The sequence below is a fragment of the Rhincodon typus genome, chromosome 4 (assembly GCF_021869965.1).
Source record: "Rhincodon typus isolate 14 chromosome 4, sRhiTyp1.1, whole genome shotgun sequence".
NCBI classification, from domain to species: Eukaryota; Metazoa; Chordata; class Chondrichthyes; order Orectolobiformes; family Rhincodontidae; genus Rhincodon; species Rhincodon typus.
In genome coordinates this window covers 85,181,456-85,209,198 of record NC_063335.1, presented here as the reverse complement: position 1 = coordinate 85,209,198, position 27,743 = coordinate 85,181,456, and the positions used below count along the sequence as shown (strand labels likewise).

The following is a 27,743-nucleotide window of genomic DNA, read 5'->3' as shown; positions in this document are numbered from 1 at the left end:
TGAATTTGAGTTGATAGCATGAGAAAACTTTCTAGGTCTGTGGAGAGAAATTCTCCAGGAAACTTGAGAAAAATGACACTTAGGAACGTAGGAACTGAAGTAGACCATTCAGCTCATCAAGCCTACCCCACTATTGATTGTGAGCATGGTTGATTGAACACTTTAATGCCTTTTACCTAAACTACTCTCATAACCCTGTATGCCACTGATAATCAGAAATCACTACTATAAACTTACTTAGAGACAGAGATTCATTTGTACGTTCCAATAAGATCAACTCTCACTCTTTGAAACTCTAAACAAGGTAGACCTAGTTGGCCCATATTTCTTCACAGTACAGTGCTACCATCTAGGAACAAGTTTGGTGAGCTTTCATTGTAGTCACTCAATGAAAATAATAACTTTCCTGAGATAAGGAAACCAAAACTGTGCACTGTATTCCAGGTGTAGCCTAACCAAGCTCCTATATGATGGCAGCAAGACTTCACTTCCGTACTCACATCCTCTTATTAGCCTTCCTAATAGCTTGCTGCAACTGCGTGTTATTGACAAGGACACCCAGATCGCTTTGTACATTTACATTTTCCAATCTCTTACCAGTTAAGAAATAGTCTGCACATCTGTTTCTCCCACCAAAGTGAAAAACCTCACATTCTTCCACATTATATTCCATCTACCATATTCTTGCCTGCTCACTTAACCCATCCAAATCCACTTGAAACTGGTTTAAATCTTCCTCACAACAGACAATCCTACTAAGCTTTGTATCATCCAGAAATTTGGGAATATTACATTTGGTCCTCACCTTCAAATTATTGATCCATAATGTGAACAGCTGAGGCTCAACTGTTGATCCTTGTGGTACCCCACTAGTTACAACCTGCCAATGTGAGAATGACCCACTTATTCCTATTCTCTGCTCTCCGCCTGTTAGTCAATCATTCATCAGTGCATATTGCCTTCTACGCCATGTGCTTTAATCTTTTTAATCAGCCTCCTGTTGGGGGACTTTGTCAAAAGACTTCAGAAAATCAAAGTATACTATGCCTATCAGCCCTCCTTTATTCATTTTGTTCGAAACATCTTCAAAAAAATACTCCAACGTTTGTCAAACATGATTTTCTATTTGCAAATCCATGCTGGCAATGCTCAGTTAGATCATTATTACCAATTTTTTAAATTTATCCCATCCTTTATAGTAGAATCTAACATTTACCCTACCACTAATGTAAGACTAACAGGTCTTGTTTTCTATTTGCTTTCTCTTTTGCTCCTTTTTATAAATATAGGGATGATTATATTACATTCCAATCTGGAAGACTCATTCCGGAATCTATAGAATTTTGATGATAATCATCAATGCATTGGCTATTTCTATAGCAACTGGTAAAGAGTTTTGCAAAGATCGAGTCTTCAAACCTGAGTAGAAAGTAATAAAGCAAATTTATTCAAGCTCCTTGAACATATGCAGGAGGTGTCTCTAAGCCTAGCTCAGCGACATTCTATCATTTACGGCTCAAAACAGCATGGTTATATATTTTCATGTCACGATGATTACATGCCACATTGGTATAAATTATGCACCATGTCAATTATTTGCTTGTCAGTTCCCAGTTTACGTTTTCACTAGACCATCTGTTTCCTTGTTCCCATACAAGGCAAATCTGATTTCACTGTTTGTCTTCCTCATACTGTATTCCTATACACAGCTGACTGTATTGTGCTATGCCAATGATCCGTGGTCTAGGGGTCACGTAGCATGACAATTTTGCCCAACACAGATAACAACTGCTCCTTCAGTAACTGCTGATTATTCCCTTTCTATGTTGCTATGGTTAAATTGCCAATGTTGCACTAACTATTTCCTTCAATGAATGCATTTTGCCCTTAACCCTACTCTCTACTGCCCATCCAAGCTTATTTTCTACAGTGTTCATGTTTTACAGTATTCCACTCCTTTCCATGTGGATTTCCCCTTTTGCTCCCCCCTACTCTCCCGACCCTTTTTCAGCCACCACTTTCAACAGTCTGGGATGTAGATTATCAATTCCTAGGGATTTATTAACTTTCAGTTCTATTAATTTCTTAAGTACAATTTTCATCCTATTGCTATTCTCCTTCAACTCTTTAATCTTCCAAGACAGTTGGATTTCTAGTTTTTAGAGATTTCTGATATCTTCTTCAGTGAAAACAGACACAAAGTAATTATTTAGCTTCTATGCACAGCTCTCTATTTCCCATTAAATATATTCGCCTGACACTACCTGTGATGGATCCACATTTGTTTTAGCTAAGTAATTCCTTTTTATACACCCATAGAAGCTCCTTACAACTTGTTTCCGTATCTTTTGCAAGATTGCATTCATATTCTACTCTCCCTTTTCTTATCAGTTCCCTGGTGCTACCTTGCTGCATTCTAAAAGCCTCCTAATTGATAGAATTACTGCTGTTTCAGCCATCTTTATAGGTATCAATAGGTGAAAGAGAAATGGAGGAAGAAAATAATTGTAAAGGATGGGTTAGAATAGGACAAAATGGGTCTGCTCTGCTGAAAGCAAAGCCAGTACAACGCAAAGAAGACTTGGCTGGGGAGGGGGGTTGGTGGGAGCTTGTAATCAAAAATTCTTCATGACCAGTAGCACTTTGTCCCTCCACAGATGCTGCCTCTTCGGCTGAGTTTCTCCAGCATTTTCTCTTTTTATTTCAGATTCCCAGCATCTGCAGCATTTTGCTTTGATGTGATGAGTGGAGATCCGCAGGGGTCTGTGCTGAGGTCTCAATTTTTTTACAATTCTCATCAATGACTTGGATAACAAGAGTGAAGGCAGAGAGCGAAATTCACGAGCAATACAAAGATAGCTGGTAAAGTATGCTGTGAAGTCATCAGATATAGATTGGTTGAGAGGGTGGGCATACATCTGGCAGAGGGATTATAATGTGAATTCCTTCATTTTGATAGGAAGAATAAAAGAAAGGACATCACTTAAATAGCGAACAACTGCAGAATTCTATGATGCATAGGGACCTAGGTGTCACAAAATTTAGAATGTAGGTACATGCATGTAATCATAGCATTGTTGTGGTGCAGAAGTAGGCCGTTCAGCCCATTGTGCCTGTATCGATTCTATTCCCTAGTGCCAATTTACAGCCTTTTGTTCATATTCTTGCACACCACTTCTATCCAAATAATCATCCAATGTTCTCCTGAATGCCTCAATTGAACTTGCCTCCAGGTTATAAATTCCCCTGACATTGCCTGTGATGAACCTAATTTTGTTTTAGTTCATTGTTTCTTTTTTATATACCTATAGCAAGTTTTATAGTCCATTTTTGTGTTCTTTGCTAGACTGCTGCAATCAAGAACGTTAATGGGATATGATCCTTTATTATGAGAGAAATTGAGGGCATTACGCTTTAGCTATATAGTTCACTTATCAATACCACTCTCGAATACTGTGTGTATTTTGGCCTCCTTTTTTAAGGAAAGATGTAAATGCATCGAAAGTATATCAGAGGAGGTTCACCACATTGTTATCTGGAATGAGTGGGCTGTTGAATGGGAATAGAACGGACAGGCTGGGCTTGTTTCACAGGAGTTTAGAAGATTGAGTGTTGATTTGATTGAAATGTATAATATTCCGAATAGTTTTGGCAAGGTGGACAGGAAAAGGGTATTTCCTCTTGTGGGTGTACAGATCTAGGGGACATTACTTTAAAGTTAAGAGTTGCCTTTTTAAGATGGAGATGAGGAGAATCTTTCTCTCTGAGAGTTGTACAACTTTGGATCTCTGCCTCAGAAGGCCGTGGAGGTAGGCTCAATGAATATCTTTAAGGGAGTGTTGGATAGTTTCTTGTTAGGTAAAGGAATCAAAGGTTATTGGGGATACATGTAATGTAAACATAAACAGATCAGCCATAATTCTATTGAATGGCGGAGCAGGTTCGAAGAGTCAAATGGCCTACTTCTGCTCCTGTTTGGTAGGTTTGTATGTTCAAATCACTCTACAGCAGGTATTTTAATTCAGTTAATAAACCTGGAATATAAAGCAAGTTTCAGTAATGGTGACCATTGATTATTATAAACTCCTATCTGGTTCACTAATGCCTTTTAGAGAAGGAAGTCCAACATCTTTACTTGGTTGCCTCTGTACATGGATCTACAACAACAGCAATGTTTAATTCCGAATTACCCTCTAAAATCAGCTCAAGGCCTTTAAGGTTGGGCAACAAGCATGGGCCTTGCCAGTAATGCTCATATTGCACAAAGGAGTAAAGACATCAAAAATCAGGGAAATATAGTAGACCACATATTTTGACATTTATACTTAAAGTGGAGTGATCAGAAAGATCACTGTCTTGAGGCCACTTGCTGCAGTACTAACTGGACAACAGCAAATCAAGAAATCTCTTCACTGGAATAACCCGATGAAAAATCCATTTTCCAGTCTTCAAGCTGACATCATAAGGTATAATAACTAATTAGGATACATTAAAATTTTCATTCGTTTCCCATTCAATCCCCCTCCTAGAGACACTTTCAGCTCAATAATGTTGCATTAAGATATAGCAGCAAGTTTTCTTCAACAGAAACTTTGTACTTCCTATCCAACTCAGACCCCCAACAACTCCCTCTCAGATAGGCATGTGACGATAACTCATGCGCCTGCCCAGAGTATTTTGGTTTTGCAGACCCCAGAATTGCAGATTAAGAAGGGACATTGACAGTTGGAATGGAGGCATCCCATTGTCACTGAAAGTGGCCACTCCCCAAGACCACCAAAGACTACTATGGGTAGATAGGAGACTATGCTTAAAATAGATTAAAGCAAGGTGTGTGCTTTTTCTAAAACAAAAGGCAAGCTAAAAAAGAAATGGGAAGATTTTGCACTCTAAAAAAAATAAACTGGCTTGGATGAAAAAACATGATAGGGATAATTTGTGTTGTTAATCGTGGGAGGAAAGGGATAGGGCAAATTGTGCAATTGTGTGAAGTTGTAAATTGTCAAGCAATACGGAAATTCAAATGATTATAGCAAAGGGGCGTGTCTTGTTAGTTTTACTGTAGGGTTTGACAAAACTGCAGACTGCTGTTTGTTCACCTTTCTACATGACCGAAGCCATTTGAAGGAGGAATCTTTCCACTTTATTTGTTAAAAGTACACCAACTGTATTTATGAGGTATGGATCATTACCTGCAATAAAACGACGGTTAAAGTTTGCCAACGTCTATTTTGTATCAGGTTTTATTTAGTTACTTTCAGTCTCTGGAACATAGGAAATAGAGCAAAAGTGAACAATCTGATTGACAGGTAACTGAATTTTTATCTTACATGTTGCAGCTGCTGTTTGTGTGTGGTATGAAAGTTTAAGATTTTAAGTAAGGTAACGATCAAACTTACAATGACCGCATTTGAAGCACAACCTTTTATCAAGGTGAAAACTTCAAAAGGGGCGTAGTTCTTGGTTAATATTATGCAACTGACAGTTGGTGGCAAGCTTAGACTGCAACTTAAAGTATATAGAAAAGTTTCTGTTTTGGATTTAAGCAACATGTCTTAAAGTAACTGCATTTAACAGTGTGGAAGCACACTGCAAAATGTAATCACTTCACAATTTGGCTCAGTGATATCTTCAATAATCTGTGTGAGAAAAAAAAATTAGCTCCATACAGTCTTACAATCAATTTGTATTTTTATTCAGGTGCTGATTGAAATTTTCTTTATCTGACTGCCGATTGAGTGGCTGCTTTGAAAGAAAAAGAATTGCTAAATAGCTCTTGTTAATGTAAAAATGGTGACTGTCTCAGGTTGTTATTGAGACCCACCCGATTAATACAGTCTGTTACAATCAGGTCCAACAGGTTTGTAGAAACTTGCTTGCTATGCTTCTGCATGGATTCATATAAAACATGCATTTATAAATTATGACAGTTACTACTGCTATAGCAAGCACATTCTTTATAAATGTACCTCATATTTAAAATTTAAATTTTTGGAAAGGTTGCTATGCTTTTTAGGTGTTTAAAAAACAAATAAGCTTGGGTATTATTCTGTTTGGTATTGTATGATAAAGATAAAGAAGGTTACTATCTCCTGTAAAATAGCAGATGGAAGAGTTTGTACAAACATTGAACACAAAGCTACTCTGTGTCTGGATAATATCGCAATATAATTTCCATGCTACAGGTTATTTAGAATGGTTTAGTTTCTATGCTTTTGATCGCTGTTTTTAAGTACTTTTCAAAAAAGTCCTGCGTTTAAACATTAAGCAAATTTTCAGGAATTTGTGTGGTTCCATTTGGAATTGTGTAAAACTTTGTCAATTGCGTACAAAAATATGATTGATTTTATGAAAACGAAATAAAGTATGGCCTACTTTAGCAATGCATAGGCCTCTGAAATAGTGCAGGTGGAGGTGACATAATCTTTGTTTTTTTATGGACTGAGTGCAGAGCTGCTACAGTCAGCGAAAAGGCAATGAAAAAGGCAGAAACTTTAGTTTGAAAGAACACAATTTACCCTTCTCGATACAAGCAAATTGTCAATGAAACTGTGTGCTTTAAATCCATAAATTCTAGCCATTTCATATGTCAATTTGCAAAGAGGGAAAAGCAGGCTTCCTCTCAGAGCAGATTTAAAAATGGAACTTCAGTCCCGCCCAAAGAAACCAACATGAGGCTATCCTCATAATATATCACTTTGTAGTAATTAAAGGAGCAGTATTCGTGATGATTGAGAAGTAAAGTCTCCAAACTGTCACAGCTATCTGGGAAATCATGTGTATCAAAAGTCTAACGAAAAGGGAAAACTAATTGTAGAAATTAAAAGATAAAAATAAAACAGGTTGTGCATTATTTATTTTCCAAAATTGAACTTCCAAAAAATGCGCACTCATGTGTTATGCTTTAACTCTGATAATGTAAAAATATTCAGATGTGAATTACTTTTGTTAACATGTGTATACTTTTGTGTATATCTCACTGCGACCATGTTTATGCAGACCTAATTGAAAAATGAAGTCATTGGGCAATATTCCTATCTTCCTCTGTCTGGTGTATGCAGGAATCTGTTATGTCATTGTTGAAGAGGAAAAAGACTATTTGGTTTTGCAGCCCTGCCAGTAGATCCTGTTCACCTATGGCATTACTACCAGTGCTGTGTCCTGTTGCGTAAATGTATCTTGAACAGTGCTGTGGAATCCATACCACAAAAGTGAATTCTTGCTGTCTGCTTTCCTTGGCTGTGATGGCATAGCTGAAAGTTACAAGGCAGATACTTTAACAATGTCATAACAAACAAAAGTGAAAGAAGGTCAAGTAGTTTACAGAATGTGGTAGTTCCTTGAAATAGGGTTAGCAACGTTTAGCACAATGCTAGTTGTTTAGAATATCTGATATCAGTGTTAAGTGTAATATACCAGTGTTTTAATTGACTGTTATTGATGGTAAACCACACATTGTAGATAACATATAAATGAAATTGTGGAGTTGATGGAAATGTGAGACATGAAGGTACATTGGTCTATCAGGTCAGTTGACAACCATTTACGGGAGCTAACTTGTACACTAACTCTCAAATATGGCAGGATTGAAATGTGTGTACATATTTTACTGAAATGTATAAGGTTCTGAGGGGACTTGATAGGGTGGAAACCGGGTGGATATTTCCCCTTGTGAGGCAATTAGAACTAGGGAACACAGTTGAAGAGAACTGCTTTTTAGGGAAAAAAATGAGAATAATTGTTTTTCTATTAAATGGTTGTTGGCCTGTGGAATTTCCTTCTGTGGAGAGCAGTGGAGGCTGGCCAATGTATTTTTTCAAAACAGAGTTAGATTTCTGATAGAAACCAAGGGTTATGATAGGCGGACAGCACAGTACTGTTGCGGCTACAACCAAATAATACCAAAGCATGCTTGAAGGACCAAATAGCCTTGTTCTGCTCATAAGTCTACGTTCCATTATCCACTACATTGGGAAAGTGCAAAAAGTGACATACTTTATCTATAGCTTAAGCAAGCCTTTTGCACATCTTGAGATTTTGTCTCCAGAGTCAGTTTACCATGAAGCAGCCAATGGTTGTAGGTAGCATCAGTGGCTGGGGAAAAATCCATTCAAATCACTTGCCAGTCAAGAAAACGTGAGTTGATCGTAGAGCCTCTCCCAATCGCAGGTCAAGGCATCCTCTACCAACTTCAAAAAGTGCCCCTGTGATTTCACGGATCCCTGTCTGCAGCCTAAACTTGATTCTGGGCATGAGTCCCAGGCCAAAACCTCAGACCCATTCACCTGAAGCCCACGAGCAGTAGCCTGATATTGTCTTACTGTCTTCCTCCAAGGTTGCTTTTGTTCTAATATAAAGGTCTGAACCTCAAAAATTACGGAAGCTAAGGCTTCACCATTCAGGCATCAAAAATACTCCTTGTGTCAAACATGTGGGCAAAAATTGGAACACCCACATTTCTGGGCCTTGACTCTTTTCCATCTCTTGCTTATGTCCCTTTACTTATACGTGACCTGCATAATGGTCTTATTGCTCCACATTTCCATCTATTGAACCCAAATGCTCATCTTATTTAATAAAATGTGATTTAATTCTAATTTATTTCTACAATTTATTCAGATGTATGTTTGAGCCCACACCCACGTCTAAGTAGCAGAGCCTTCGCCCTCATCAAATCCTCATGCTTCACATCTCTTCTTAAATGTTGTGACTTGTTGCATCTCTGTCCATCTTCAAAAGCCTTTCATTATCTTTACCCTCTCCACTTGTAACTTTGTTTATCCTCTGAAGCACCTTCAGTACATGTTTGTTCACCTCTCAGTTGTAAAGCATCTTGTATTGGAGGAGTGATATTTAAGTTGTATATTGCTGAATTGATTTGTAGTTTAATAGTAGGGTAGATATACTTTCGTCAGCGCCTGGCTGGGAATCAGGCAGGATAATTATGTACTCTTTGCAGAACGTGCTTGATTTCCTTTCCATTTATTTCAGTGGAATGATAATCAGGTTAATTCTATAAAGAGGCTGTGATCCATCCTATCAGATGAAAATGGAAACCATCCCCAATATTTTTTCAAGCAATGAAATACAAGCCAAAAAATCCTACATGGATTTAGCATAGACTACACGTAATGTAATTGAAATTTTCCTGATGAAATATGGAAGGTTCTTTTACCATGCAATTGTTGCAGTTAACAATTTTGTTAATAATTTGTGTTCATGTTACAGATACTGAGACATCATGAAGGCATCCAATCACCAAAACTCTGATAAACTGATGTTACTTTTCTTTATAGTGGTAAGTTTTCATGCTGCATCAATTTTATTTCATAATTTATATTATTAATGAACAATTAATGATGTCTTAATTTGAGTTGAAATATACAGTTGATTGGCAGAATGTTTTCTCATTGAGTGGAAGTGAAGTTGAATAGAGTTGTTTGAATGTTCTCCAGATCTTATTAGCAAAGTGAGATTGCCAACCCCCTGTTTCTAATATCTAGTGTATGTTTCTTGCACAAATATTTACCAAATTATCGTTTGCCACACCTTCAACACTGGAAGCCAGGAATAGATTGCTTAACTGGAATTTGAATGTAGAGACAGATCTCTTTGTTCAGTTACAGTAAGGCGGCAACTGAGAAACAGTTTGCCTGAAGGAATAATTTAAAATTTCAGTAATTTAACAACTGGCAGTCGAAATATCTTATTGCACCACCAGCTACAAGTTGACACTAATTCTCTGTTAAGACTGCTTACGTCACATTTAATTGTACTTAACGAAGCAAGGGCCAATAGGCATTTTATTAAGCATTGAATTTATTGGAAGGTGGAGAGATTATTGGAAAATTTGCTCCGCATTTGAAGCTGGAAGCTTACTTACATGAGCCACCTTAAAAAACAAGTTTCAAAAGAGGTGACAAGTCTAAAAAACAATTTTACCTAGATATCTAGTATATTCAGAGACAAGTTTTTGCAAGTGGCTTTTTCACAAATTAATATCAATAATTAAGTAAAGATAAAACAATTAGTCAATGAATGACACAGGATGACAGGTATTATTAGAATGATATAGTCTTGAACCTACCAAGGAATTGACAATTTTGTATCTGTTAATGTGTGATAAGACAAGATTTATTAAAGTCTTCATTGTAATGGATCCTCTGGGCAAAATTGATCATAGCTGAAAAGTTTGCATTCTGTTTGAGAGTGAGAAATGCAAGTCCATAGCTAATACCTTAAACTTAAATAAAAGAAATTATAAGAGTATGAAGATAGAGTTGGCTAAAGTGTACTGGGAAAATAGTTTAAAAGGGAAGATCACAGAGAAGCACATGGTAGATATTTAAGGAAACATTTCTAATTCTCAAAACTATATATTACATTAAGGAAGAAAGACTCTACCTGAACCACAGGACACTGACTTAAATAGGTTAAGAATGTGAGAAGTTGGAAGAAAATGCCATAAAGATTGATAGTAGCCCAGAAGATTGGGCAAGTTTAGAATCCAGCAAAGGATATCTTAAAAGAAGAAATGAAGAGGGAGTACTTGGATATGGGAGAAAATTATCAAGAAAAAGAAACAGTCAGTAAATGCTTCTACTAACATAAAAAGAAATTGAGAGCAGCTAAACAGAGCATTGGTTCCTTAAAGGGTGAAACCGGGTAATTAATAATGAGCAATGAAGAAATAGCAGAGGTTTTGAATAAGGACTTAGTATCTGTTTTCACAGAAGAAGGTACAAAAAGGACACCAGGAATAGAGAAAATTAAGAGGCAAGAGAGATGAACTTAGAACAATTACTTGCACTAAAGAATAATATAATGGGCAAACTAATGGAAATTAAAGTGACAAACCCCTGATGGCCTACATTGTTGGATCGTAAAAGATAAGATAAAGGAAACATTAATTATAATCTTCCAATATTCCAGAGGTTCTGGGAAGGTCCCAGTGTATCAAAATGCAGCAAAATGTAAAACTGCTGTTCAAAGAAGGAAGAGACAGAATGTAAGCCAGTTAGCCTAAAGTCTGTCGTTGGGAAAATGCCAGAATGCATTCTTAAAGAGGTAGTAGCAAAACAGTTAGAAAATACAACCAGGCAATATCAACATTGTTTTGTGAAAGGAAAATTGTTCTTGACAAATTTATAAGACTCTTTGAGGATTTAACAAACAGGGAGGATAATGAGGAGGTAGATATGGAGAATGCTGGAGAAACTCTTTAGTCAGGCATCAGCTGTGGATAGGGAAACAGAGTTAGTCTTGCAAGTCTGGTATGACTGTTCTTCAGACCTCAGAAAGACAGTCGTTTTCAGGATGGCAAACTGTGACTGGTGGAGTGCCACAGGGATCAGTGTTGGGCCCTCAATTATTTGTGATCCAATGATCTGGATGATGTGACCGACTGTGTTGTATCCATGTCTTCTGATGATATGAAGCTAGGCAAGAAAGCAAGTTGTGAGGAGGATGCAAAGAACCTGCAGAGGAATAGAGGTAGATTCAATGAGTGGCCAGTAGCTGCCAGATAAATGTGGGGATGTGGGGCCTGACTTTTCATTTGGGTTTGAAAGCCCTGGGTTCCAACCCCACAACATCTGCATTGCTGGTGGGATATAGTTTTTAAAGGTAAATGGTCAAACTGAGCTGGCAGTAAGCTTGGTGCCAGTTAGTGGTACTGAGTATTATGGGGGGTAGGGGTAGCAGGAGCCTTAAAGGCAGTCAGCAGCCTTGAAATGACCGACGTTGCTGCTTTGCAGAAGAGAGAAGGCAGCACATCAAAGTCCAGCGATCTCACCATCAAGAAAGCAACCAAAGGAATAGTTGTGAGGCTTGGCACCTGATATGGAACAAAATCCTCTAGTCCTAAACATTTTCAATATAAAAATGTCTGTAATTTCTGCTTGTATTAAAAATATTGAACACTGATTTATTCGGGTTTGGTGTTTTACAAATTGAAAATTGCCTTCTAGTCCTTCCTGGCCCATAAGCAACCTCCTCATGGAGCTTAACCTGAGGGTGAGCAGATTCCATGCTCCCATCTCTTGGACTTCACTTCAAACATTGCAGCATGTGCTGCTGATGTTGGGACGTAGTCGTGCCATCTGGGAATATTATTTGCAAAGTGCATCCAATCCTCTTTTTGCCCCCACGAGCATCTGAAAATATTGAGAGAACCTAGGTAGTGCTGACCCTCCTGCCCTCACAAAGTGAAGCTATTAAATTAGCACCTTAGGCTGCAAATCTTTTTCTCATTTAATTTCAAATGGCAGCACAAACTGTAGTGGCTTCCTCAGTCAGTCAGGGGTTAAAATTGTAGTCAGGCCCCTGACATCATTGTATACCAATCCTCATACGAAAAGAGAAATACGTCCTGCTGCAGGTGGCTGCTTTAATCACCTGCTCAGAAACCTGGTTAAAATTGAAGCTCTCAGGATCTGGGTGGGACACGGTGGGTAAATCAGCTGATTAAGTTGAACTGACCACCCTCCCAATTCCTGTTGTAGATTTGAAATTTCTCCCCAAAACTCAATATTTCCACTGTTAGAGACAGTAAGAACTGCAGATGCTGGATCAGAGATAACACAGTGTGGAGCTGGAGGAGCACAGCAGGCCAGGCAGCATCAGAGGAGCAGGAAAGTAAATGTTTGGGGTCGGGACCCTTCTTCGGAAATGCGCACTGTTAAACATTTGATTTCCCTGCGTTAGTCCTGACTTGTTTCATTCCTCAAACATAATGTCAGAATTAAATCAAACAGAAACTGTGTTATTGTTCCTTTCTACTCAGTTTCAAAACTTTTCAAAATTTGAAACCTCTCCCTTGAGGACTGTTAACTCCAACTTTTATTGTAGTTATGTGAACAAGAGTTATTTATATTTGTGGTCAGTAGGTCTTTTATCAAACGCTGGATTTATTAGTAGGTAGAAGATCTGTTAGAATGTTTGCTAAAGCTTTGTTTATCTTCCACCTAATCTGACTCATCTCTCTGTTATTGTCCTGTAATTAAAAGACTATCTCTCTGAGATAACAAGGTGTAGAGCTGGATGAACACAGCAGGCCAAGCAGCATCAGTGGAGCAGGAAGGCTGACATTTTGGGCCTAGACCCTTCTTCAGAAAGGTCTTCATTTCTGAAGAAGGGTCTAGGCTGGAAACGTCAGCTTTCCTGCTCTTCTGATGCTGCTTGGCCTGCTGTGTTCATCCAGCTCTACACCTTGTTATCTCAGATTCTCCAGCATCTGCAGTTCCTACTATCTCTGAAACTATCTCTTTGACTTAGTTTCCATATCTTTACAACCTGTTTAGACTATTTTTTGTTTCAAGCATTGCATTGAGATTCCCCTCTCAGTGCCATCCTGAATTTTGCCCCCAAGCCTTGTCTTTTCATTGGATGATTGTTCTGCATGCTTCAACTACCATATTCATCTAAAAACTTGATTAAAAAATCTGCATTTTTGTAGTATTTTTCAAAGTTTCAGAATGTTCCAAAGTACTTTAGAGATAATGATGTACTTTTGTGATGTAGTAACTAGGCGAATGCAGTAGTGTGTGCGTTGTTTCTATACACTGCAGTTTGACTTGTTTTCTTCATTGCATTTTTAATTTTTCAATATTATTGAAGGTTCAACCCATTGCTCACCATCATATCTTAGCTACAAGCCCTAAATGTAGGGTGGACTTTCCGCTTTAAGATCAGTTAGTATTATAAACTCCCTTGACACCACCTGAAATGGAACCACCATTTGTCTGAGCCAATATTTCCTTTCTATGCACATGCTGAAGTTTTATCAGTCTATTTTAATGTTTTTTGTTAAATTTCATTGATATCCTATTCTCGTTTCCCTTTTCATTTCCTTGGTTGTCCTTTGCTGTGTTGCGAAAACTTCCTAATCCTCAGATTTGTTACTACTTCTGGCGACTTTATAAATTTTTTTTAATACTATGCAAATCTTAACTTCCTTTGTCAAACACTGTTAACTGATCTTTTTGAATTTTTGCTCCTCAAAGGAATGTACAGTTGCTGTAAGCCATGTAATTCTTTAAAGTCTGCCAATTGCCCATATATAATCAAGCCCTTAATGTATTCTCCCAATTCAGTTCAACCAATTTGTGCCTCATGCCTTCATAATTTCCTTTGTTCAAATTTGACATCCTTGATTCAGAGTGAACTACCTCACTTTCAAACGTAATGTAAAATTCTATCATATTGTGTCATTCATCCCTAAAGGTTCTGTTATAACATTTTCTTTTGCCATAACTTAACACCAGATCTAAAATATCCTGTTTTCCAGTCAGTTCCTCAACATGCTCCTCTGGTAACACAAACCAAACGCATTACAGAAACTCATCTTCCACAGCTTTAGTTCTCATTTTATCCAGTCCATATACAGAGTGAAGCCTCCATGATTATTGTGTTGCCCGGGAAATGCCTTTGTGTAAAGTAATTGCAAATGTATCAAGGGTAATGTGAGAAAAAAAATGTTTTCACTCGGTGAGTAGTTAAAGTATGAAATGCACTGTCTGGAAAGGTGGTGGAGGCAGGTTTAATTGAAACATTCAATAGCCATTGGATGGTTATTTGGATGGAATTGATGTGCAAGGCTATTGGGAAAAGTAAGGAGATTGGCAGTAGGTAATAGAACTGGTGCAGGCAAGATGGGCCGAATGGCCTCCTTTTGCTCTGTAGCAATTCTGTGAAGGACTGTTATGTACTTTTCAGAAGTACAGCACTAGGGTAAAAGGCCAAAATTGCCTAATGGACTGCAAATTGTGAATTAATGAAATTAGAAACAATATAGATATAATATTCATTAGCAGTGGATTAATATCCATACAGAATGCCAGTCCTTGTAAAACATTTCAGACTGTTGTAGTAATAAAAACAGAAAATGCTTGAAATACTCAGCAGAACGAGCAACATCTGTGGAATGAGAAACAGTTAACATTTGAGTCAAATGTGATTCGTCTTTGGTTGTGCTCTCGGCCAAATCTTGATTACGAAGCAGCTGAGTAAGTAGCTTCTTGTTGAAGTGGCTGCAACCTCTGTTTCATAGCTACCAATCCCATCTCTCTCCCTGGCAACAATCTGAGGTTAAACCACACTGCTGATAACCTTGGCGTCTCATGTGATCCTGAGGTGAGCTTCTGACCTCAAATCTGTGCCTACTTCTATCTCTGTAACATTGCCCAGCCAGTTCATCTGCAGCTGGAACCCTCACACCTGAAGAATATTCCAATGCATTTCTACTTTTTTGCCACATTCTAGCTTATGGCAACTCGGGATCATTCAAAATTCAGCTCTCTGTTTTAACTCACTGCAAGTTTCATTCTCCTACTGCCCTGGTACCTGCAGTTTTATACCAGTTTCTTGTAAAGAAACATCTTTATTTTAAAATTCTGTTCCTTATTTTGAAATCTCTCTATATCCTAGCCCCTACCCATCCCTCTAATCTCCTCCAGTCCCACAACCCTCCAGGATATTTGTGCTTCTCCAGTTCTGGACTCCTATGAATTCCCAATAATAAACCATTAGAAGTCATACATTCAAGTTGCCTTGGTTCTAAGCGCTGAAATTCTCTTCCCATACCTCTCTGTCTCTACCTCATCTTCGTCCCCTAAGAGATTCCTTAAAACCTACCTCTTTAACCAGTTATTTGATCATCTGATCTGATATCTCCATATGCAGCTTGTATCATACTTTGTCTTGTAATGTTTCAGTGAAGTAGCTTGGGATGGTCCATTACTTTTAAGGTGCTATGTAAATATAAGCAGTTGCTGTTGTTGGAAAGCCTCTAATTGGCCCTTTGCCTTCAACGGCCTGCCTGCCACTCTGGTCTGGGAATCCATCTCCGTAGCAAATGGGGGACCACATGAATGACTTGATTTTCCCAATGGAATGGTGTCAGGATCTGAACAAAAGTCTCAACTCCTGCTTACTGTGTCCGAGAAAGAAATTCATCCCCTGTGTTCACTCCTCATTTAAATCACCCAAATCACACCAAATGCATCTACCTGGACCAGAGAATGACAGCCTGAGCATGAAATAAGACATGGGAAATTTCTATCTTTAGAATTGCCACCATTGCATAGTTATCTCTTTCTGCTTAATCTTGTTCTTTGCTGTTGTGGAAAGAAATGGACTGTAGTGATTTTCCTTAAATCTATGATTTCTTTACACTTCTCTTTGAAGCATATGTCTCAGAAAACAGAAAATCCTTCTTTGATTGTCGATCACAAGCTTTTGTTCTGCACAGACCAAACGTAACTGCTTGCTTTCCTGGCAGGAATTTGGGCATGGTAATGCATGTTGCTTTGGCATCTATGGGTGCTGTTCGAGGAGAAAAATAACATCTCGTGCATGCACACTGGACTGTTGAAAGCATCAGCACATACAGCAATAAGTAGAGGAAACAGATCATGTCAATAGTATGCAAGTCTGAGTTGACGCCACCATTGGTATTTTAGAGCTCCACACTCCAGGCACTCTCTTAATGTTGCACAACTGAACACATTAAACAGCATGAAGAACCATTGATCATTGCTATTTAAAATAGTCTTTTAAAAGTGTTAATTGCCGCTTGATTTTTTTTCTCCACTGATGGTGCAATCCTACAACAGGTGATTTCCATAGTTTTTTAAAAAAATGTTCATGGGATGTAGCAAACAAACTAAAATCAGCATAGATTAAACACTACTTTAGAGACAACTAATACATCAAAGAAAAGATAAAAAGTATTTCTCCATTAACAAGCTAACATAACTGAAATATGTTCAGTTTATGCTCCCAGAACATATGTAGCCTTGAATATTAAATGCCTCTCAGCATTTCAGTAGGCCCCATTCTCCCTGCCAGACCAGGGTGATTTTCCCAATGTTCTTTGAAAGGCAAAATGGCTTTGTTCTCTGCCATGTCACATCTGTGATTCTGAAAGCTGTCCTGTCAATCCTCTGAATATCTCCAGGGTTCATTTCCAATAACTCCTTGGTCCTTAGATCCTTACAAGTTCTATCTCTTTAAATAAAGAACCAGTTCTCACAAGCCCCTTGCTTGGTGACTAATAAAATATGGGACTTCTTTTTTCTGCTTTTCACAGCAGCAGCTTTTCCTGTCTTCCTCTTTGTATCTCAGCATCTCCATGTTCAATATCCAGAAAGCTAACTGCCTTTCTTTTGTGTCAGGTGTAAACTATTTCTTTACTTTTTTTCCATGGGTTTTTGTTATAGATCTCTTAGGACTGTCTCTTGAAAAACAGAGTTGAGTATGACTGCCATTACTTTCTTCAAAACATTCTACTTACCTTAACTAAGAGACTTTTGAAATATAATTATTCTGTACAATCTCACATTTGCAATAGCTTCTGCTCAAATCATTTGTTTCCAGAAGTAGGTGGCCTAGTCAAGATTCCTGTTTGTATTGAGTGTCACTGAGGTAATGAAGCTTTGAAGAGATGGTCATATCTACAGAGGGTCTTTATGGAACAGATCTGTTAGAGAACAGACTGCAGAAGATTTGTGACAACAAGGTGCAGGGCTGGATGAACACAGCAGGCCAAGCAGCATCATAGGAGCAGAGAGGCTGACGTTTCGGGCCTAGACCCTTCATCAGAAAAGGGGGAGGGGAAGGGGGTTCTGAAATAAATAGGGAGAGAGTGGGAGGCGGATAGAAGAGGGATAGAGGAGAGGATAGGTGGAGAGGAGGCGGAGGCGGCGGAAAAACTGCTCTATGTCCAAGCGTGAGCGCGGTATCCGACGCCGACGCCGACGCAACTCCGCCCACAGCCTCCACAGCCAGCAGCTCCAGAGGAGACAGCAGCACCCAGCCCTGCCGAGTCTTCACCATCCCCCCAGACCTACCCCTTACTGAGGACGAACGGTCAGTCCTCAGTAAAGGGCTCACCTTTGTCCCCCTCCACCCACAGATCAATGAATACCGCTCACGCTTGGACATAGAGCAGTTTTTCCGCCGCCTCCGCCTCCTCTCCACCTATCCTCTCCTCTATCCCTCTTCTATCCGCCTCCCACTCTGTCCCTATTTATTTCAGAACCCCCTTCCCCTCCCCCTTTTCTGATGAAGGGTCTAGGCCCGAAACGTCAGCCTCTCTGCTCCTATGATGCTGCTTGGCCTGCTGTGTTCATCCAGCCCTGCACCTTGTTGTCTCGGATTCTCCAGCATCTGCAGTTCCTACTATCTCTGCAGAAGATTTGTGATGCTTTGAGAATGTCTTTACATTCTGGTATTTGGAAATGTGATGAAAGTGATCTATACCTCCACAGCAGCACTCAAATTCTACTTATTCTTCAAAGAAGCTGAGATGTTGACTTTCAACATCATTGTTGGGTACAGATGTCTGCTAACTTAGTTGGCCATTTGGCTCATGGCATGCACTTCTTCATTTAATAAGATCATGGCTGATCTGATTGTGACTTCACTTTTCTGCTTGTCCGCATAGTCATCAATGACCTTGTTAATCATCTATCTCAGACTTGAATATATTCAATGAACCTAGCTCCACTGCTCTTTGTGGAAGAAGATTCCACAGACCAATGACCCTCTGAGTTAAAATATAACTCCTTGTCTCCATCTTAAATAGGAGACTCCTTGAGAATGTAACATTAGAAATAGGAACAGGAGTAGGCCATCATGCTCCTTGAGACTGCTCTGCCATGTCTGATCTTATCGTGAACTCAGCTCCACTTACCCTTCTGCTCACTATAACCCTTCATTCCTTTGCTGTTTAAACATCTACCTATCTGTGCCTAAAGGCATTCAATAAGGCAGCCTTAACTGCTTCACTGGACAGGGAATTCCACAGATTCACAACCCTTTTGGAGAAGAATTTCCTCCTCAAATCAGTCCTAAATCTGCTCCCCCTTATTTTGAGGCCATGCCCTCCAGTTCTAGTTTCACCCTCCATTGGAAACAACCTCCCTGCTTATGACTTACCTATCCCCTTCATAATGATTAATTTATTTTAAACTATGTCCCCTAGTTCTAGTCTCTCCCACAAGGGAAAGCACCCTTTCAGAATCCACCCTGGCAATTCCCTACAGGATGTTTTAAGTTTTAATAAGATCACCTCTCATTCACCTAAACACCAATGGCTACAGGCTCACCTGTCCAACATTTCCTCATAAGATAACTGGTCAATTCAAGAAATCAGTCGAGTGAACCTTTTCCTGAATGGCTCCTAATGCTACTGTATTTTGTCTGAAGTAAGGAAGTCAAAATTGTATATGATACACTGGATGAGGTCTCAACCATGCCCAGTTCAGTTGTAGCAAAACTTGCCAAGGGGTTTATATTTCATCCAACTTGTACAAACTGGCAAGTTTCCATTTAGTTTTCTAATTACTTGCTGTACTGTGTGCAAACATTTTGTGATGCATGTGCAAGGACACACAAATTGCTCTGTACTGCAGCATCCTGCAACCTCTTTCCATTTAAATGATGTTGAGCATCTTATTCTCCTCACAAACTGGCCAACCTCACATCTCCCCACATAATACCCCGTCTGCTAATTTTTTGCCCCATCACTCAACCTTTCAATATCCCTTTACGGACTGTATAGTCTTGATTTTTGCAACAATGCAATGAAAACTCCTGAAGATGCAAAGAATCAAAGACCCAGCCTTGTATTCAGAATTTTTAATTTCCACAGGGGCAAGATTGTGGGATGGGCTACAGTTTGGGTTTGCCCCATTTTTAGAGACAGCTAGCCATTTAAGTGACCATCTGTTTCCAAATTGGATTTTAGAGTGCCTGGTGTCTGGAAGACAGTGTGGAGATTAGACCAGATAAGAGCAGGGGTCTGTTCTCAGTTCATTTCTTTTAGATAACCAATGTATCCTTTGGAGAGTTGAGGTACTCCTGAAGATAACGTCCCAGTATAACTTACAGGGGTTAGGGTTAGGGTGAGGGTGAGCGATCATTTGGCAGGGTGACCATCGAGTGTGCGCTGGGGAAGGGGCACGGAAGTGAAACAAAGATTGTTTGGGGGATCTTCAAGTGCCTCTTGAGACTTTTAACTGTGGAGAAGATTGTGCATAAATTAAGCATAAGTCACTTGGGACTGCTCAACTTTTCAAGGTCTGTACAAAAATTACAACAGGTATCATCAACCTGTCAAGAAATGTCAAAAATGTCATCAATTGTCAAGGATTGTCTACATGGTGTCAAGTCTCAATCTATCAAGAAGTACCTAGGCCATACAAAATGTTGCAAAAGCTACATATACTTTATTTGTACAAAGAAAATGGAAGCTTCAGTTTTGTTGTGTTGTAGAGAACGTACTTCTTTTTTAACTCAAAAGAAAAATAAAACGATGTAGTATTCACTTAATGGGTCACATAAGGTCATGTAACTTTTAGAGAAGCTGGATTTTATACTTCTGTGAGACTAAGAGGTCACCTGGTGTCTTTGGGGTATTTTTATCATTAAGTGCAGAAGGGAAATTACACTCAGACCTCCAAAAAGCCTACAGGGCAAGGTAAGTCTTGCTCTCTCTGTGTGAGCAGGAAGAAAGCACTAAAAAGCTCTGAAAATACAAATTTATAATACAAGGAAAAGTCTAGACCCAATTGACCAGCTATCAATTGAGGATTTTCACAGTTAACAATAATGTGATGTCATCATGAAAAACCAAAAGAGCTGTGAGAAAGGTACTCATTCCACCATTGTGATTTGGACTCTTTATCCAAAGAATATGCATATTCTTTTTGCATATATTTTCCACCAATAGTATCTGCAGAACTGTCTTTCCTGTCCATTCTGTTCTTGAATTAATTTCTTCTGACTTTGTACATCCAACTTGGAAACAAAAGTCAGTTCTTTATATCTTCCTCAAAACCTACCTCCCGATTTGGATTTGTATGACCATCAAAATTGGTTATTGTGCAGTTGGTTCCTTCATCTAAGTCATTAAAATAGGTTGAAATAACTGTGACCCCACAACTGGCACAGTGACTCAGTGATTAGTACTGCTGCCTCACAGCACCAGGGAGCTGGGTTTGATTCCACCCTTGGATGACTGTCTGCGTGGAGTTTGCACATTCTCCCTGTGCCTGTGTGGATTTCTGCTGGATGCTCCAGTTTCCTCCCACAGTCCAAAGATGTGTATGTTAGGTGGATTGGCCATGCTAAATTGCTCATAGTGTCCAGGGATGTGTAAGTTAGGTGGAGTAGCCATGGGAGGTGCAGGGTTACAGAGAAAGGGTGGGTGATGGGTCTGGGTAGGAGGTTCTTTGGAGGGACGGTGTGAACTTGTTGGGCTAAATGGCTTTTCTATGATTCTGTGACTCACCACTAGTCACAGGTAGACAATCAGAAAATTATGCATTTATCTGGACTTTCTATTTCTGGCTGATTTGGCAATCCTTTGTCCCTACTCCTGTATCTACACCATTACCATAACCTCCTGTCGAGAAACCTTTTATGTGGCACTTAACAAATACCTTTTGGAAAATCAAATATACTACACCCACTGGTTCCTTTTGTTCTCTATGCTGTTTTTTTCATCCTTATCAAGTTTGATTTCCCCTTCACAAAAATATGTTGACACTGTCCAATTGTACTATGATTTTCTAAATATTCTGCTACTACCCCGTTAACAATGATTCTAGCATTTTCCCAGTGGCAAGATAGTATTTTAACTGTTCTGCATTTTCCCGATTTCTGTCTCCATCCTTTCCTTATTAGTGCTGTTATACCTGCAGCTTTTCAATCCACTGAAATCTTTCCGGAATCTCAGGAACTTTGGAAGCTTTCAGAAGATGCATCCATTATCTTAGCAACCACTTCCACTAAGATGTTAGAAAGTAGGCGATCAGATGCAGGGGACTTGGCAACTTTTAACTCCAATAGCTTTCTACAAAGGAACGGTAGAGGCACAAGGAGGGAAATAAGTACCAGGGGCATGCTAACATCACCTGTAGCTAGTAAGTCAGGAGAGATTGTGGGGTGGGGCTAATTAGGAAGTGGGGAGGATTAGATAAAAGGAGATTGCCATCTTAAATGGTTTCAACTCTGCCATTAGCAACCTCTCTTCACCAATGGCTGTTCCAATAATGGACGCCATCTCCAGGATTTTCACGGGGTTTAGGGCATATAATTACACATGTCCTTCTGCTGACTCCATATGTGTATCACATTGTCCTACAACAAAAAGGGAAATTTGTCAGTGAGTGTTGTGAAGTTTTTTTTTTGAATAATGTGGCTGCCATTTTTGAATAGCTTGGAGCATGAAACCGTGTGAGATATGTGTGTGAGAAGTTTGCAGCTGCTGTAAATGCATGGGGATGCATTGGAGTATGTGAATATTGGGTGTGAATTGTGATTAGTAGAGATTGTTGATAGGTGAGTGTTGGGGGTGTGCTGAATTAAGAAATGGCCGATGCAGGCCAAGCACTTGATAGGATATGACATATGAAGATCCACTGACTGGCCTTGTCCATTCATTTGAGCCCATTTCACTTCTTGCAGTGGCACCTCCAAGTCTTTGGGGCTTGGCTGCTTGCAGTAAGCTCCACAGCTATCTGCTCTCACTCACTGCCTTTCAATAACGTGTTTGGAGACTCCCTCCCTCTCTGTGCACCTCCATTATAGGGGCAGAAAGTCTTGAAGCTCCTTTGCTCTCTTTTGTTCCTCTTGGTTCTTCTTTATTATGTGGCTCTTTGTTTCTCAGGTCAGACTCACCACCTGTTAGATTTCTACACTTGTGGCATTACACAATGCACATGCCCTTTAATAGGTGCAGGCTAACTTTGTGTAGTGCTGAAAGTAGCGATTTTGAGCCCCCTGCAAATTTATGCTACCAATGAACAATGCAACTAGAAATCATAAAAGCCTTAGGTCCCTGTGTCTCTTCCCTTACTTCCCTGCACTGAATGGGATCCCAGTATCTCCATCACATCTTCTCCTACTATGTCAATAAATGAATGGATTAATGAACTTGAAAATCTGCTCAATCCTCTCCCACAAAGTTCATCACAGTCACTTAACTACTTTGAATGCTTCAAAAGCAAATAAATTGCAATGAGATGAATAACAATTTTATATGCTTTCTTTATATTGGTCATAAATGTGTTGCTTCCTGTATAATCCCAGGGGATTTTTATATTGAACAAGCATTTGGCCAATCTTGGTTCAGTGTCTGTCCTTTCACTCCTGTGTCATAAGTGCAAGCCTTACACTAGCACTGAAGCCTAAAGTTCAAGATGACATTGCAATGCTAAGAAAGTGCTGCACTGTTAGAATTGCCATCCTTCACAAGAAATGCTGAACTGAGACTATCAGCCTACTCAGGTGGAATTAAAGTTTTATGGCTCGATGACATTAATTATTCAAAGACAAGGAAGTGAGTGTTTTCATGAAGCCATAGCCAATATCTGCTACAACAGATTGACAGGTCAGTTTTTCCATTACTATTTATGAGATCTTCAGTAAAAGCGGTTGACCCTATTGTCTTTTGATTAAGAAAGCTACATCTAAGTCAAGTCTGAAACTGGGCTCAGTGATACCAATTGTAATTTTCCCTGAAACTTGTCATTAGTGGGAATTATGCATCAGCTTGTCATTTTCAAGCACAGACATGTTTATTTCATGACTATTGGAAACTTCATTACTTCTCTCATAGAGTATCCATAGCCATAAATATTGCCTGGAGGAATTTATACGCATTACAGGATTCTACAGGCACATACTTTACTGTTTATGTGTGAAGAAGTTTCTAAACTTAATTTACGTTGGGTCTACCAACATATTTACTGTTACCATATAGATTTTGAATGTTAACAATAGATGATTAGCAGCTTGCTGCCATCATATTTAACTTTACTGACCTTGTGAGGTCATTAAATTTCTTCATGCATAAAAGGGGTTTTTGATGTTAGCGGTTATCCATGTACTGCCTTCCTAATTTTCAACCGATTATAATTGTCATAACATTTAGGAGACCTCCAGAAATATTTGTTCAATTCTAAACTTTCCATCTAAAGCCTTGGTAATAACAATTAATGATGGCTACTTATTGGGCATTCAGTCATGGGCAGGTCACAATTTCCTCCGATGTTTTCGAGATAAGACATTAAACTGAGATCCTGTCTCTGATAGGTGTAAATATCCAAGTGCACTACACAAAGTTGAGCAGGAAAGTTACTCCTAGAGTTTTGGCTAATATTTATCCATCAACCATAAGCATGAAAAGAAATTACCTGGTTATTTATCTCATTGTTATTTCTGAGATTTTGCTCTCTGCATATATTCTACTGCTTTTTCCTATGTTACAGTTGTGATTACAATTCAAATGGATTTAATGGACTGACTTTGAAAGAGACTACATAAAAGCCAATTGTGTCTTGTTAATTAATTTGGAAATTTTTTGAAAATATCTGCATTCTAAATTGACAGGGCATGAAGTCTACTTTATTTGAGGGTTTTGCAAAGGTGTGTGCTTGATAAAATATGATGGCATGATTTTAACAGTGATATCTTGATACGTATTGACATTTTGATATGAACATAGCTTCTGTACATGCGTGATTTCATTTCTTAACGTTAACTGCAGATTTTAACCAGTGGAATTAATGCAAACTTGCCCAAAGGCCCATTGAAGACAATGGAACTTTCCATTACTGAAGAAACCGATACTCCTTTAATGATATATAAGGTAACATTCATAATTATCGTTGAATTTGTTTCATCTTGAATTTTACACAGTGCATAGTAAATAAAAGGTTAAGTTTTATGTCATAATAATTGCTGACAGACATATCTTACTCCTTTACTCAACTGTAGAAGACCCCACTTCCAAGCTGATTCCCTAAGTTGCCTTGTGCTTTTTATCACTACGTATCATTTTCTCGTCCATACTATTTGTTCTACCTTAAGTGAGTGCCCAGGTTGCTAAATGCAGAGTATGGGTTGGTGGGCCATTACTGGCATTTCTAAAGGCAGGAAAGATCTCACTCTTTCAAAGAGTTTCTCCATTGTAATCTGACTTTGAGTCACAAGAAGAAAAATCTAGCACTGTTAACTGTGGAGTGCATTGAACAGCATACTGTCCCAATCAGAGATAGTAGGAACTGTAGATGCTGGAGATCTGAGATAACAAGATGTAGAGCTGGATGAACACAGCAGGCAAAGCAGCATCAGAGGAGCAGGTCTAGACCATTCTTCAGAAATCAGGGAGGGGAAGGGGATTCTGAAATAAATAGGGAGAGAGGGGGAGGCGGATAGAAGATGGATAAAGGAGAAGATAGGTGGAGAGGAGACAGACAGGTTAAAGAGGTGGGGTTGGAGCCAGTAAAGGTGAATGTAGGTGGGGAGTTAGCAGGGATAGGTCAGTCCAGGGAGGACGGACAGGTCAAGGGGGTGGGATGAGGCTGGTAGGTAGGAGATGGAAGTGGGGCTTGAGGTGGGAGGAGGGGATAGGTGGAGGAAGGACAGGTTAGGGAGGTGGGGACAAGCTGGGCTGGTTTTGGGATGCGGTCAGGGGAGGGGAGATTTTGAAGCTCGTGAAGTCCACATTGATACCATTGGGCTGCAGGGTTCCCAAGCGAAATATGAGTTGCTGTTCCTGCAAGCTTCGGGTGGCATCGTTGTGGCATTACAGGAGGCCCGGGATGGACATGTCATCTGAGGAGTGGAAGGGGGAGTTGAAATGGTTTGTGACTGGGAGGTGCAGTTGTTTGTTACGAACTGAGCGTAGGTGTTCCACAAAGCGGTTCCCAAGCCTCCGCTTGGTTTCCCGATGTAGAGGAGGCCACTGAGCAACTCATATTTCGCTTGGGAACCCTGCAGCCCAATGGTATCAATGTGGACTTCACAAGCTTCAAAATCTCCCCTCCCCTGACCACATCCCAAAACCAGCCCCGCCTGTCCCCGCCTCCCTAACCTGTCCTTCCTCCCACCTATCCCCTCCTCCCACCTCAAACCCTACCCCCATCTCCCACCTACCAGCCTCATCCTGCCCCCTTGACCTGTCCGTCCTCCCCGGACTGACCTATCCCCTCCCTAACTCTCCACCTACACTCACCTTTACTGGCTCCATCCCCGCCTCTTTGACCTGTCTGTCTCCTCTCCACCTATCCTCTCCTCTATCCATCTTCTATCCGCCTCCCCCTCTCTCCCTATTTATTTCAGAATCCCCTTCCCCTCCCCCATTTTTGAAGAAGGGTCTAGATCCGAAATGTCAGCTTTCCTGTCCCAATCAGTTAGCTTGTGTCATATGAGAAAAGTGATTGCTGGTGCTGAAATTTAGAATAAAAAGAAACAAAAGGTGTATGTTTCCACAAGGTCACTGAAGGAGCAGAAGTCTCCATATCATCATCTGAACCTGCCAGTCCAATTATGCGCTTTGCTTCCTTTGCATGTGGTGTCAAATCCTGAATAAAATATACAAGATGCACCTAGAATACTGTAAACAGATTTGGTCCCCTTATCTAATGAAAGATTAACTGGCATTGGAGACAATCCAGAGATGTTTTCTCTGCTCAGCCTAAGTATGCAAGGACGGTCTTATGAGAGGAGGTTGAATAGATTTGGCCCGTACCCATTGGAATTTAGAAGAATTAGATACAACCTTGTTGAAACGTATAAGATTTTTGACAGGGTAGATGCAGAGAAGTTATTTCTTCTTGTGGCAAAATCGAGGACTAGAGCATGTAATCTCAAAATAAGGGATCACTCAGTTAAGACAGAGATGAGGAGCAATTTCTTCTCAAAGAGAGTGAATCTGTGGAATTCATAGTCACAGAAGGCTGTGGAGGCTAGTCTGTAAAGTGTATTCAGGACCGAGATAGACATATCTTTAATCAGTAAGGAAATTGAGGGTTATGGGGAGAAGGTAGGAAATTGGAGTTGAGGACTATCAAGTGAGCCAGAGTCTAATTGAATGATGGGGCAGATTTGATGAGCTGGATGGCCTACTTCTGTTCCTATGTTATATGAATCTGTATTGGCATATATTTCTCCTATATTCTAGCATTCCTTAAATCTTTTGCTATGTTCTGCATGAGGACTGTATGGCAAGAAGTCAACATTCATGCATTTCCATATTGCTGTGGTGAATATTTCATATCTTTTAAATCAATAATTATTTTTTAATCTCTGGGGTGTAAGGGAAGGGTGTGCCCAAATATCACGGCCCAATTTTTATCGCAGGTGAGATCATCTGAATTAAAATTGACCAAAGATCCACACTGGAGCCTTCCTGAGTTACACAATGAATTGAGTTTTATATTCCCAGCTCAGTAGGTTTGAAAGTAGGCAAGGGCGCATAAAATTCACTGTGCGATCTGCCTGCTATTTACTTGCCCACCATCAACCAGTGCCAGCTGTGAAGGGGAAAATGGAGGTGATGGCAATTAATGCTCGCTTAAGGGGCTTTATCCTGTTTTACCTGTGGCAGGAAATCACTCTTGTCAAATGGTAGCCTGGTGGCTTTAGGTGTATGGGCTGGTGTCAGGAAAATAAGGAATCCTTCATTGTATAACCCTGGGCTCAAATGGGGCACCATTCCTCCACCAGTTGCCCACTCCACCAACTTTCCCTCAGCCTCTCCAGATCGGGCCGTCCAACCCCCAACTCTCTTCATCCAGGCTTATCAGACAAACCACTGATTTATACCTGTCAGTCAGGGCTCCAAAGGCTCCTCTATTCTGGGGGATAGTAAGAATTGCCGATGCTGGAGTCTGAGATAACACAGTGTGGAGCTGGATGAACACAGCAGGCCAGGCAGCATCAGAGGAGCA

General features: G+C 39.7%; 1 protein-coding gene across 2 annotated transcripts in view; it reads left to right on the top strand.

Annotated features, from left to right (window-relative positions):
• Window positions 1–4,827: 4,827 nt before the first annotated feature.
• cdh17 (cadherin 17, LI cadherin (liver-intestine)) overlaps window positions 4,828–27,743 on the top strand; it is a 111,051-nt gene continuing 88,135 nt past the window's right edge. The window contains exons 1-3 of one of the 2 annotated variants that reach the window (XM_048595466.1): window positions 4,828–5,178; window positions 9,229–9,298; window positions 24,557–24,658. In XM_048595466.1, the coding sequence (XP_048451423.1) occupies window positions 9,242–9,298; window positions 24,557–24,658 (159 nt within the window). In that variant the 5' untranslated portion in view covers window positions 4,828–5,178; window positions 9,229–9,241. The other variant, XM_048595467.1, reaches the window with a different exon arrangement.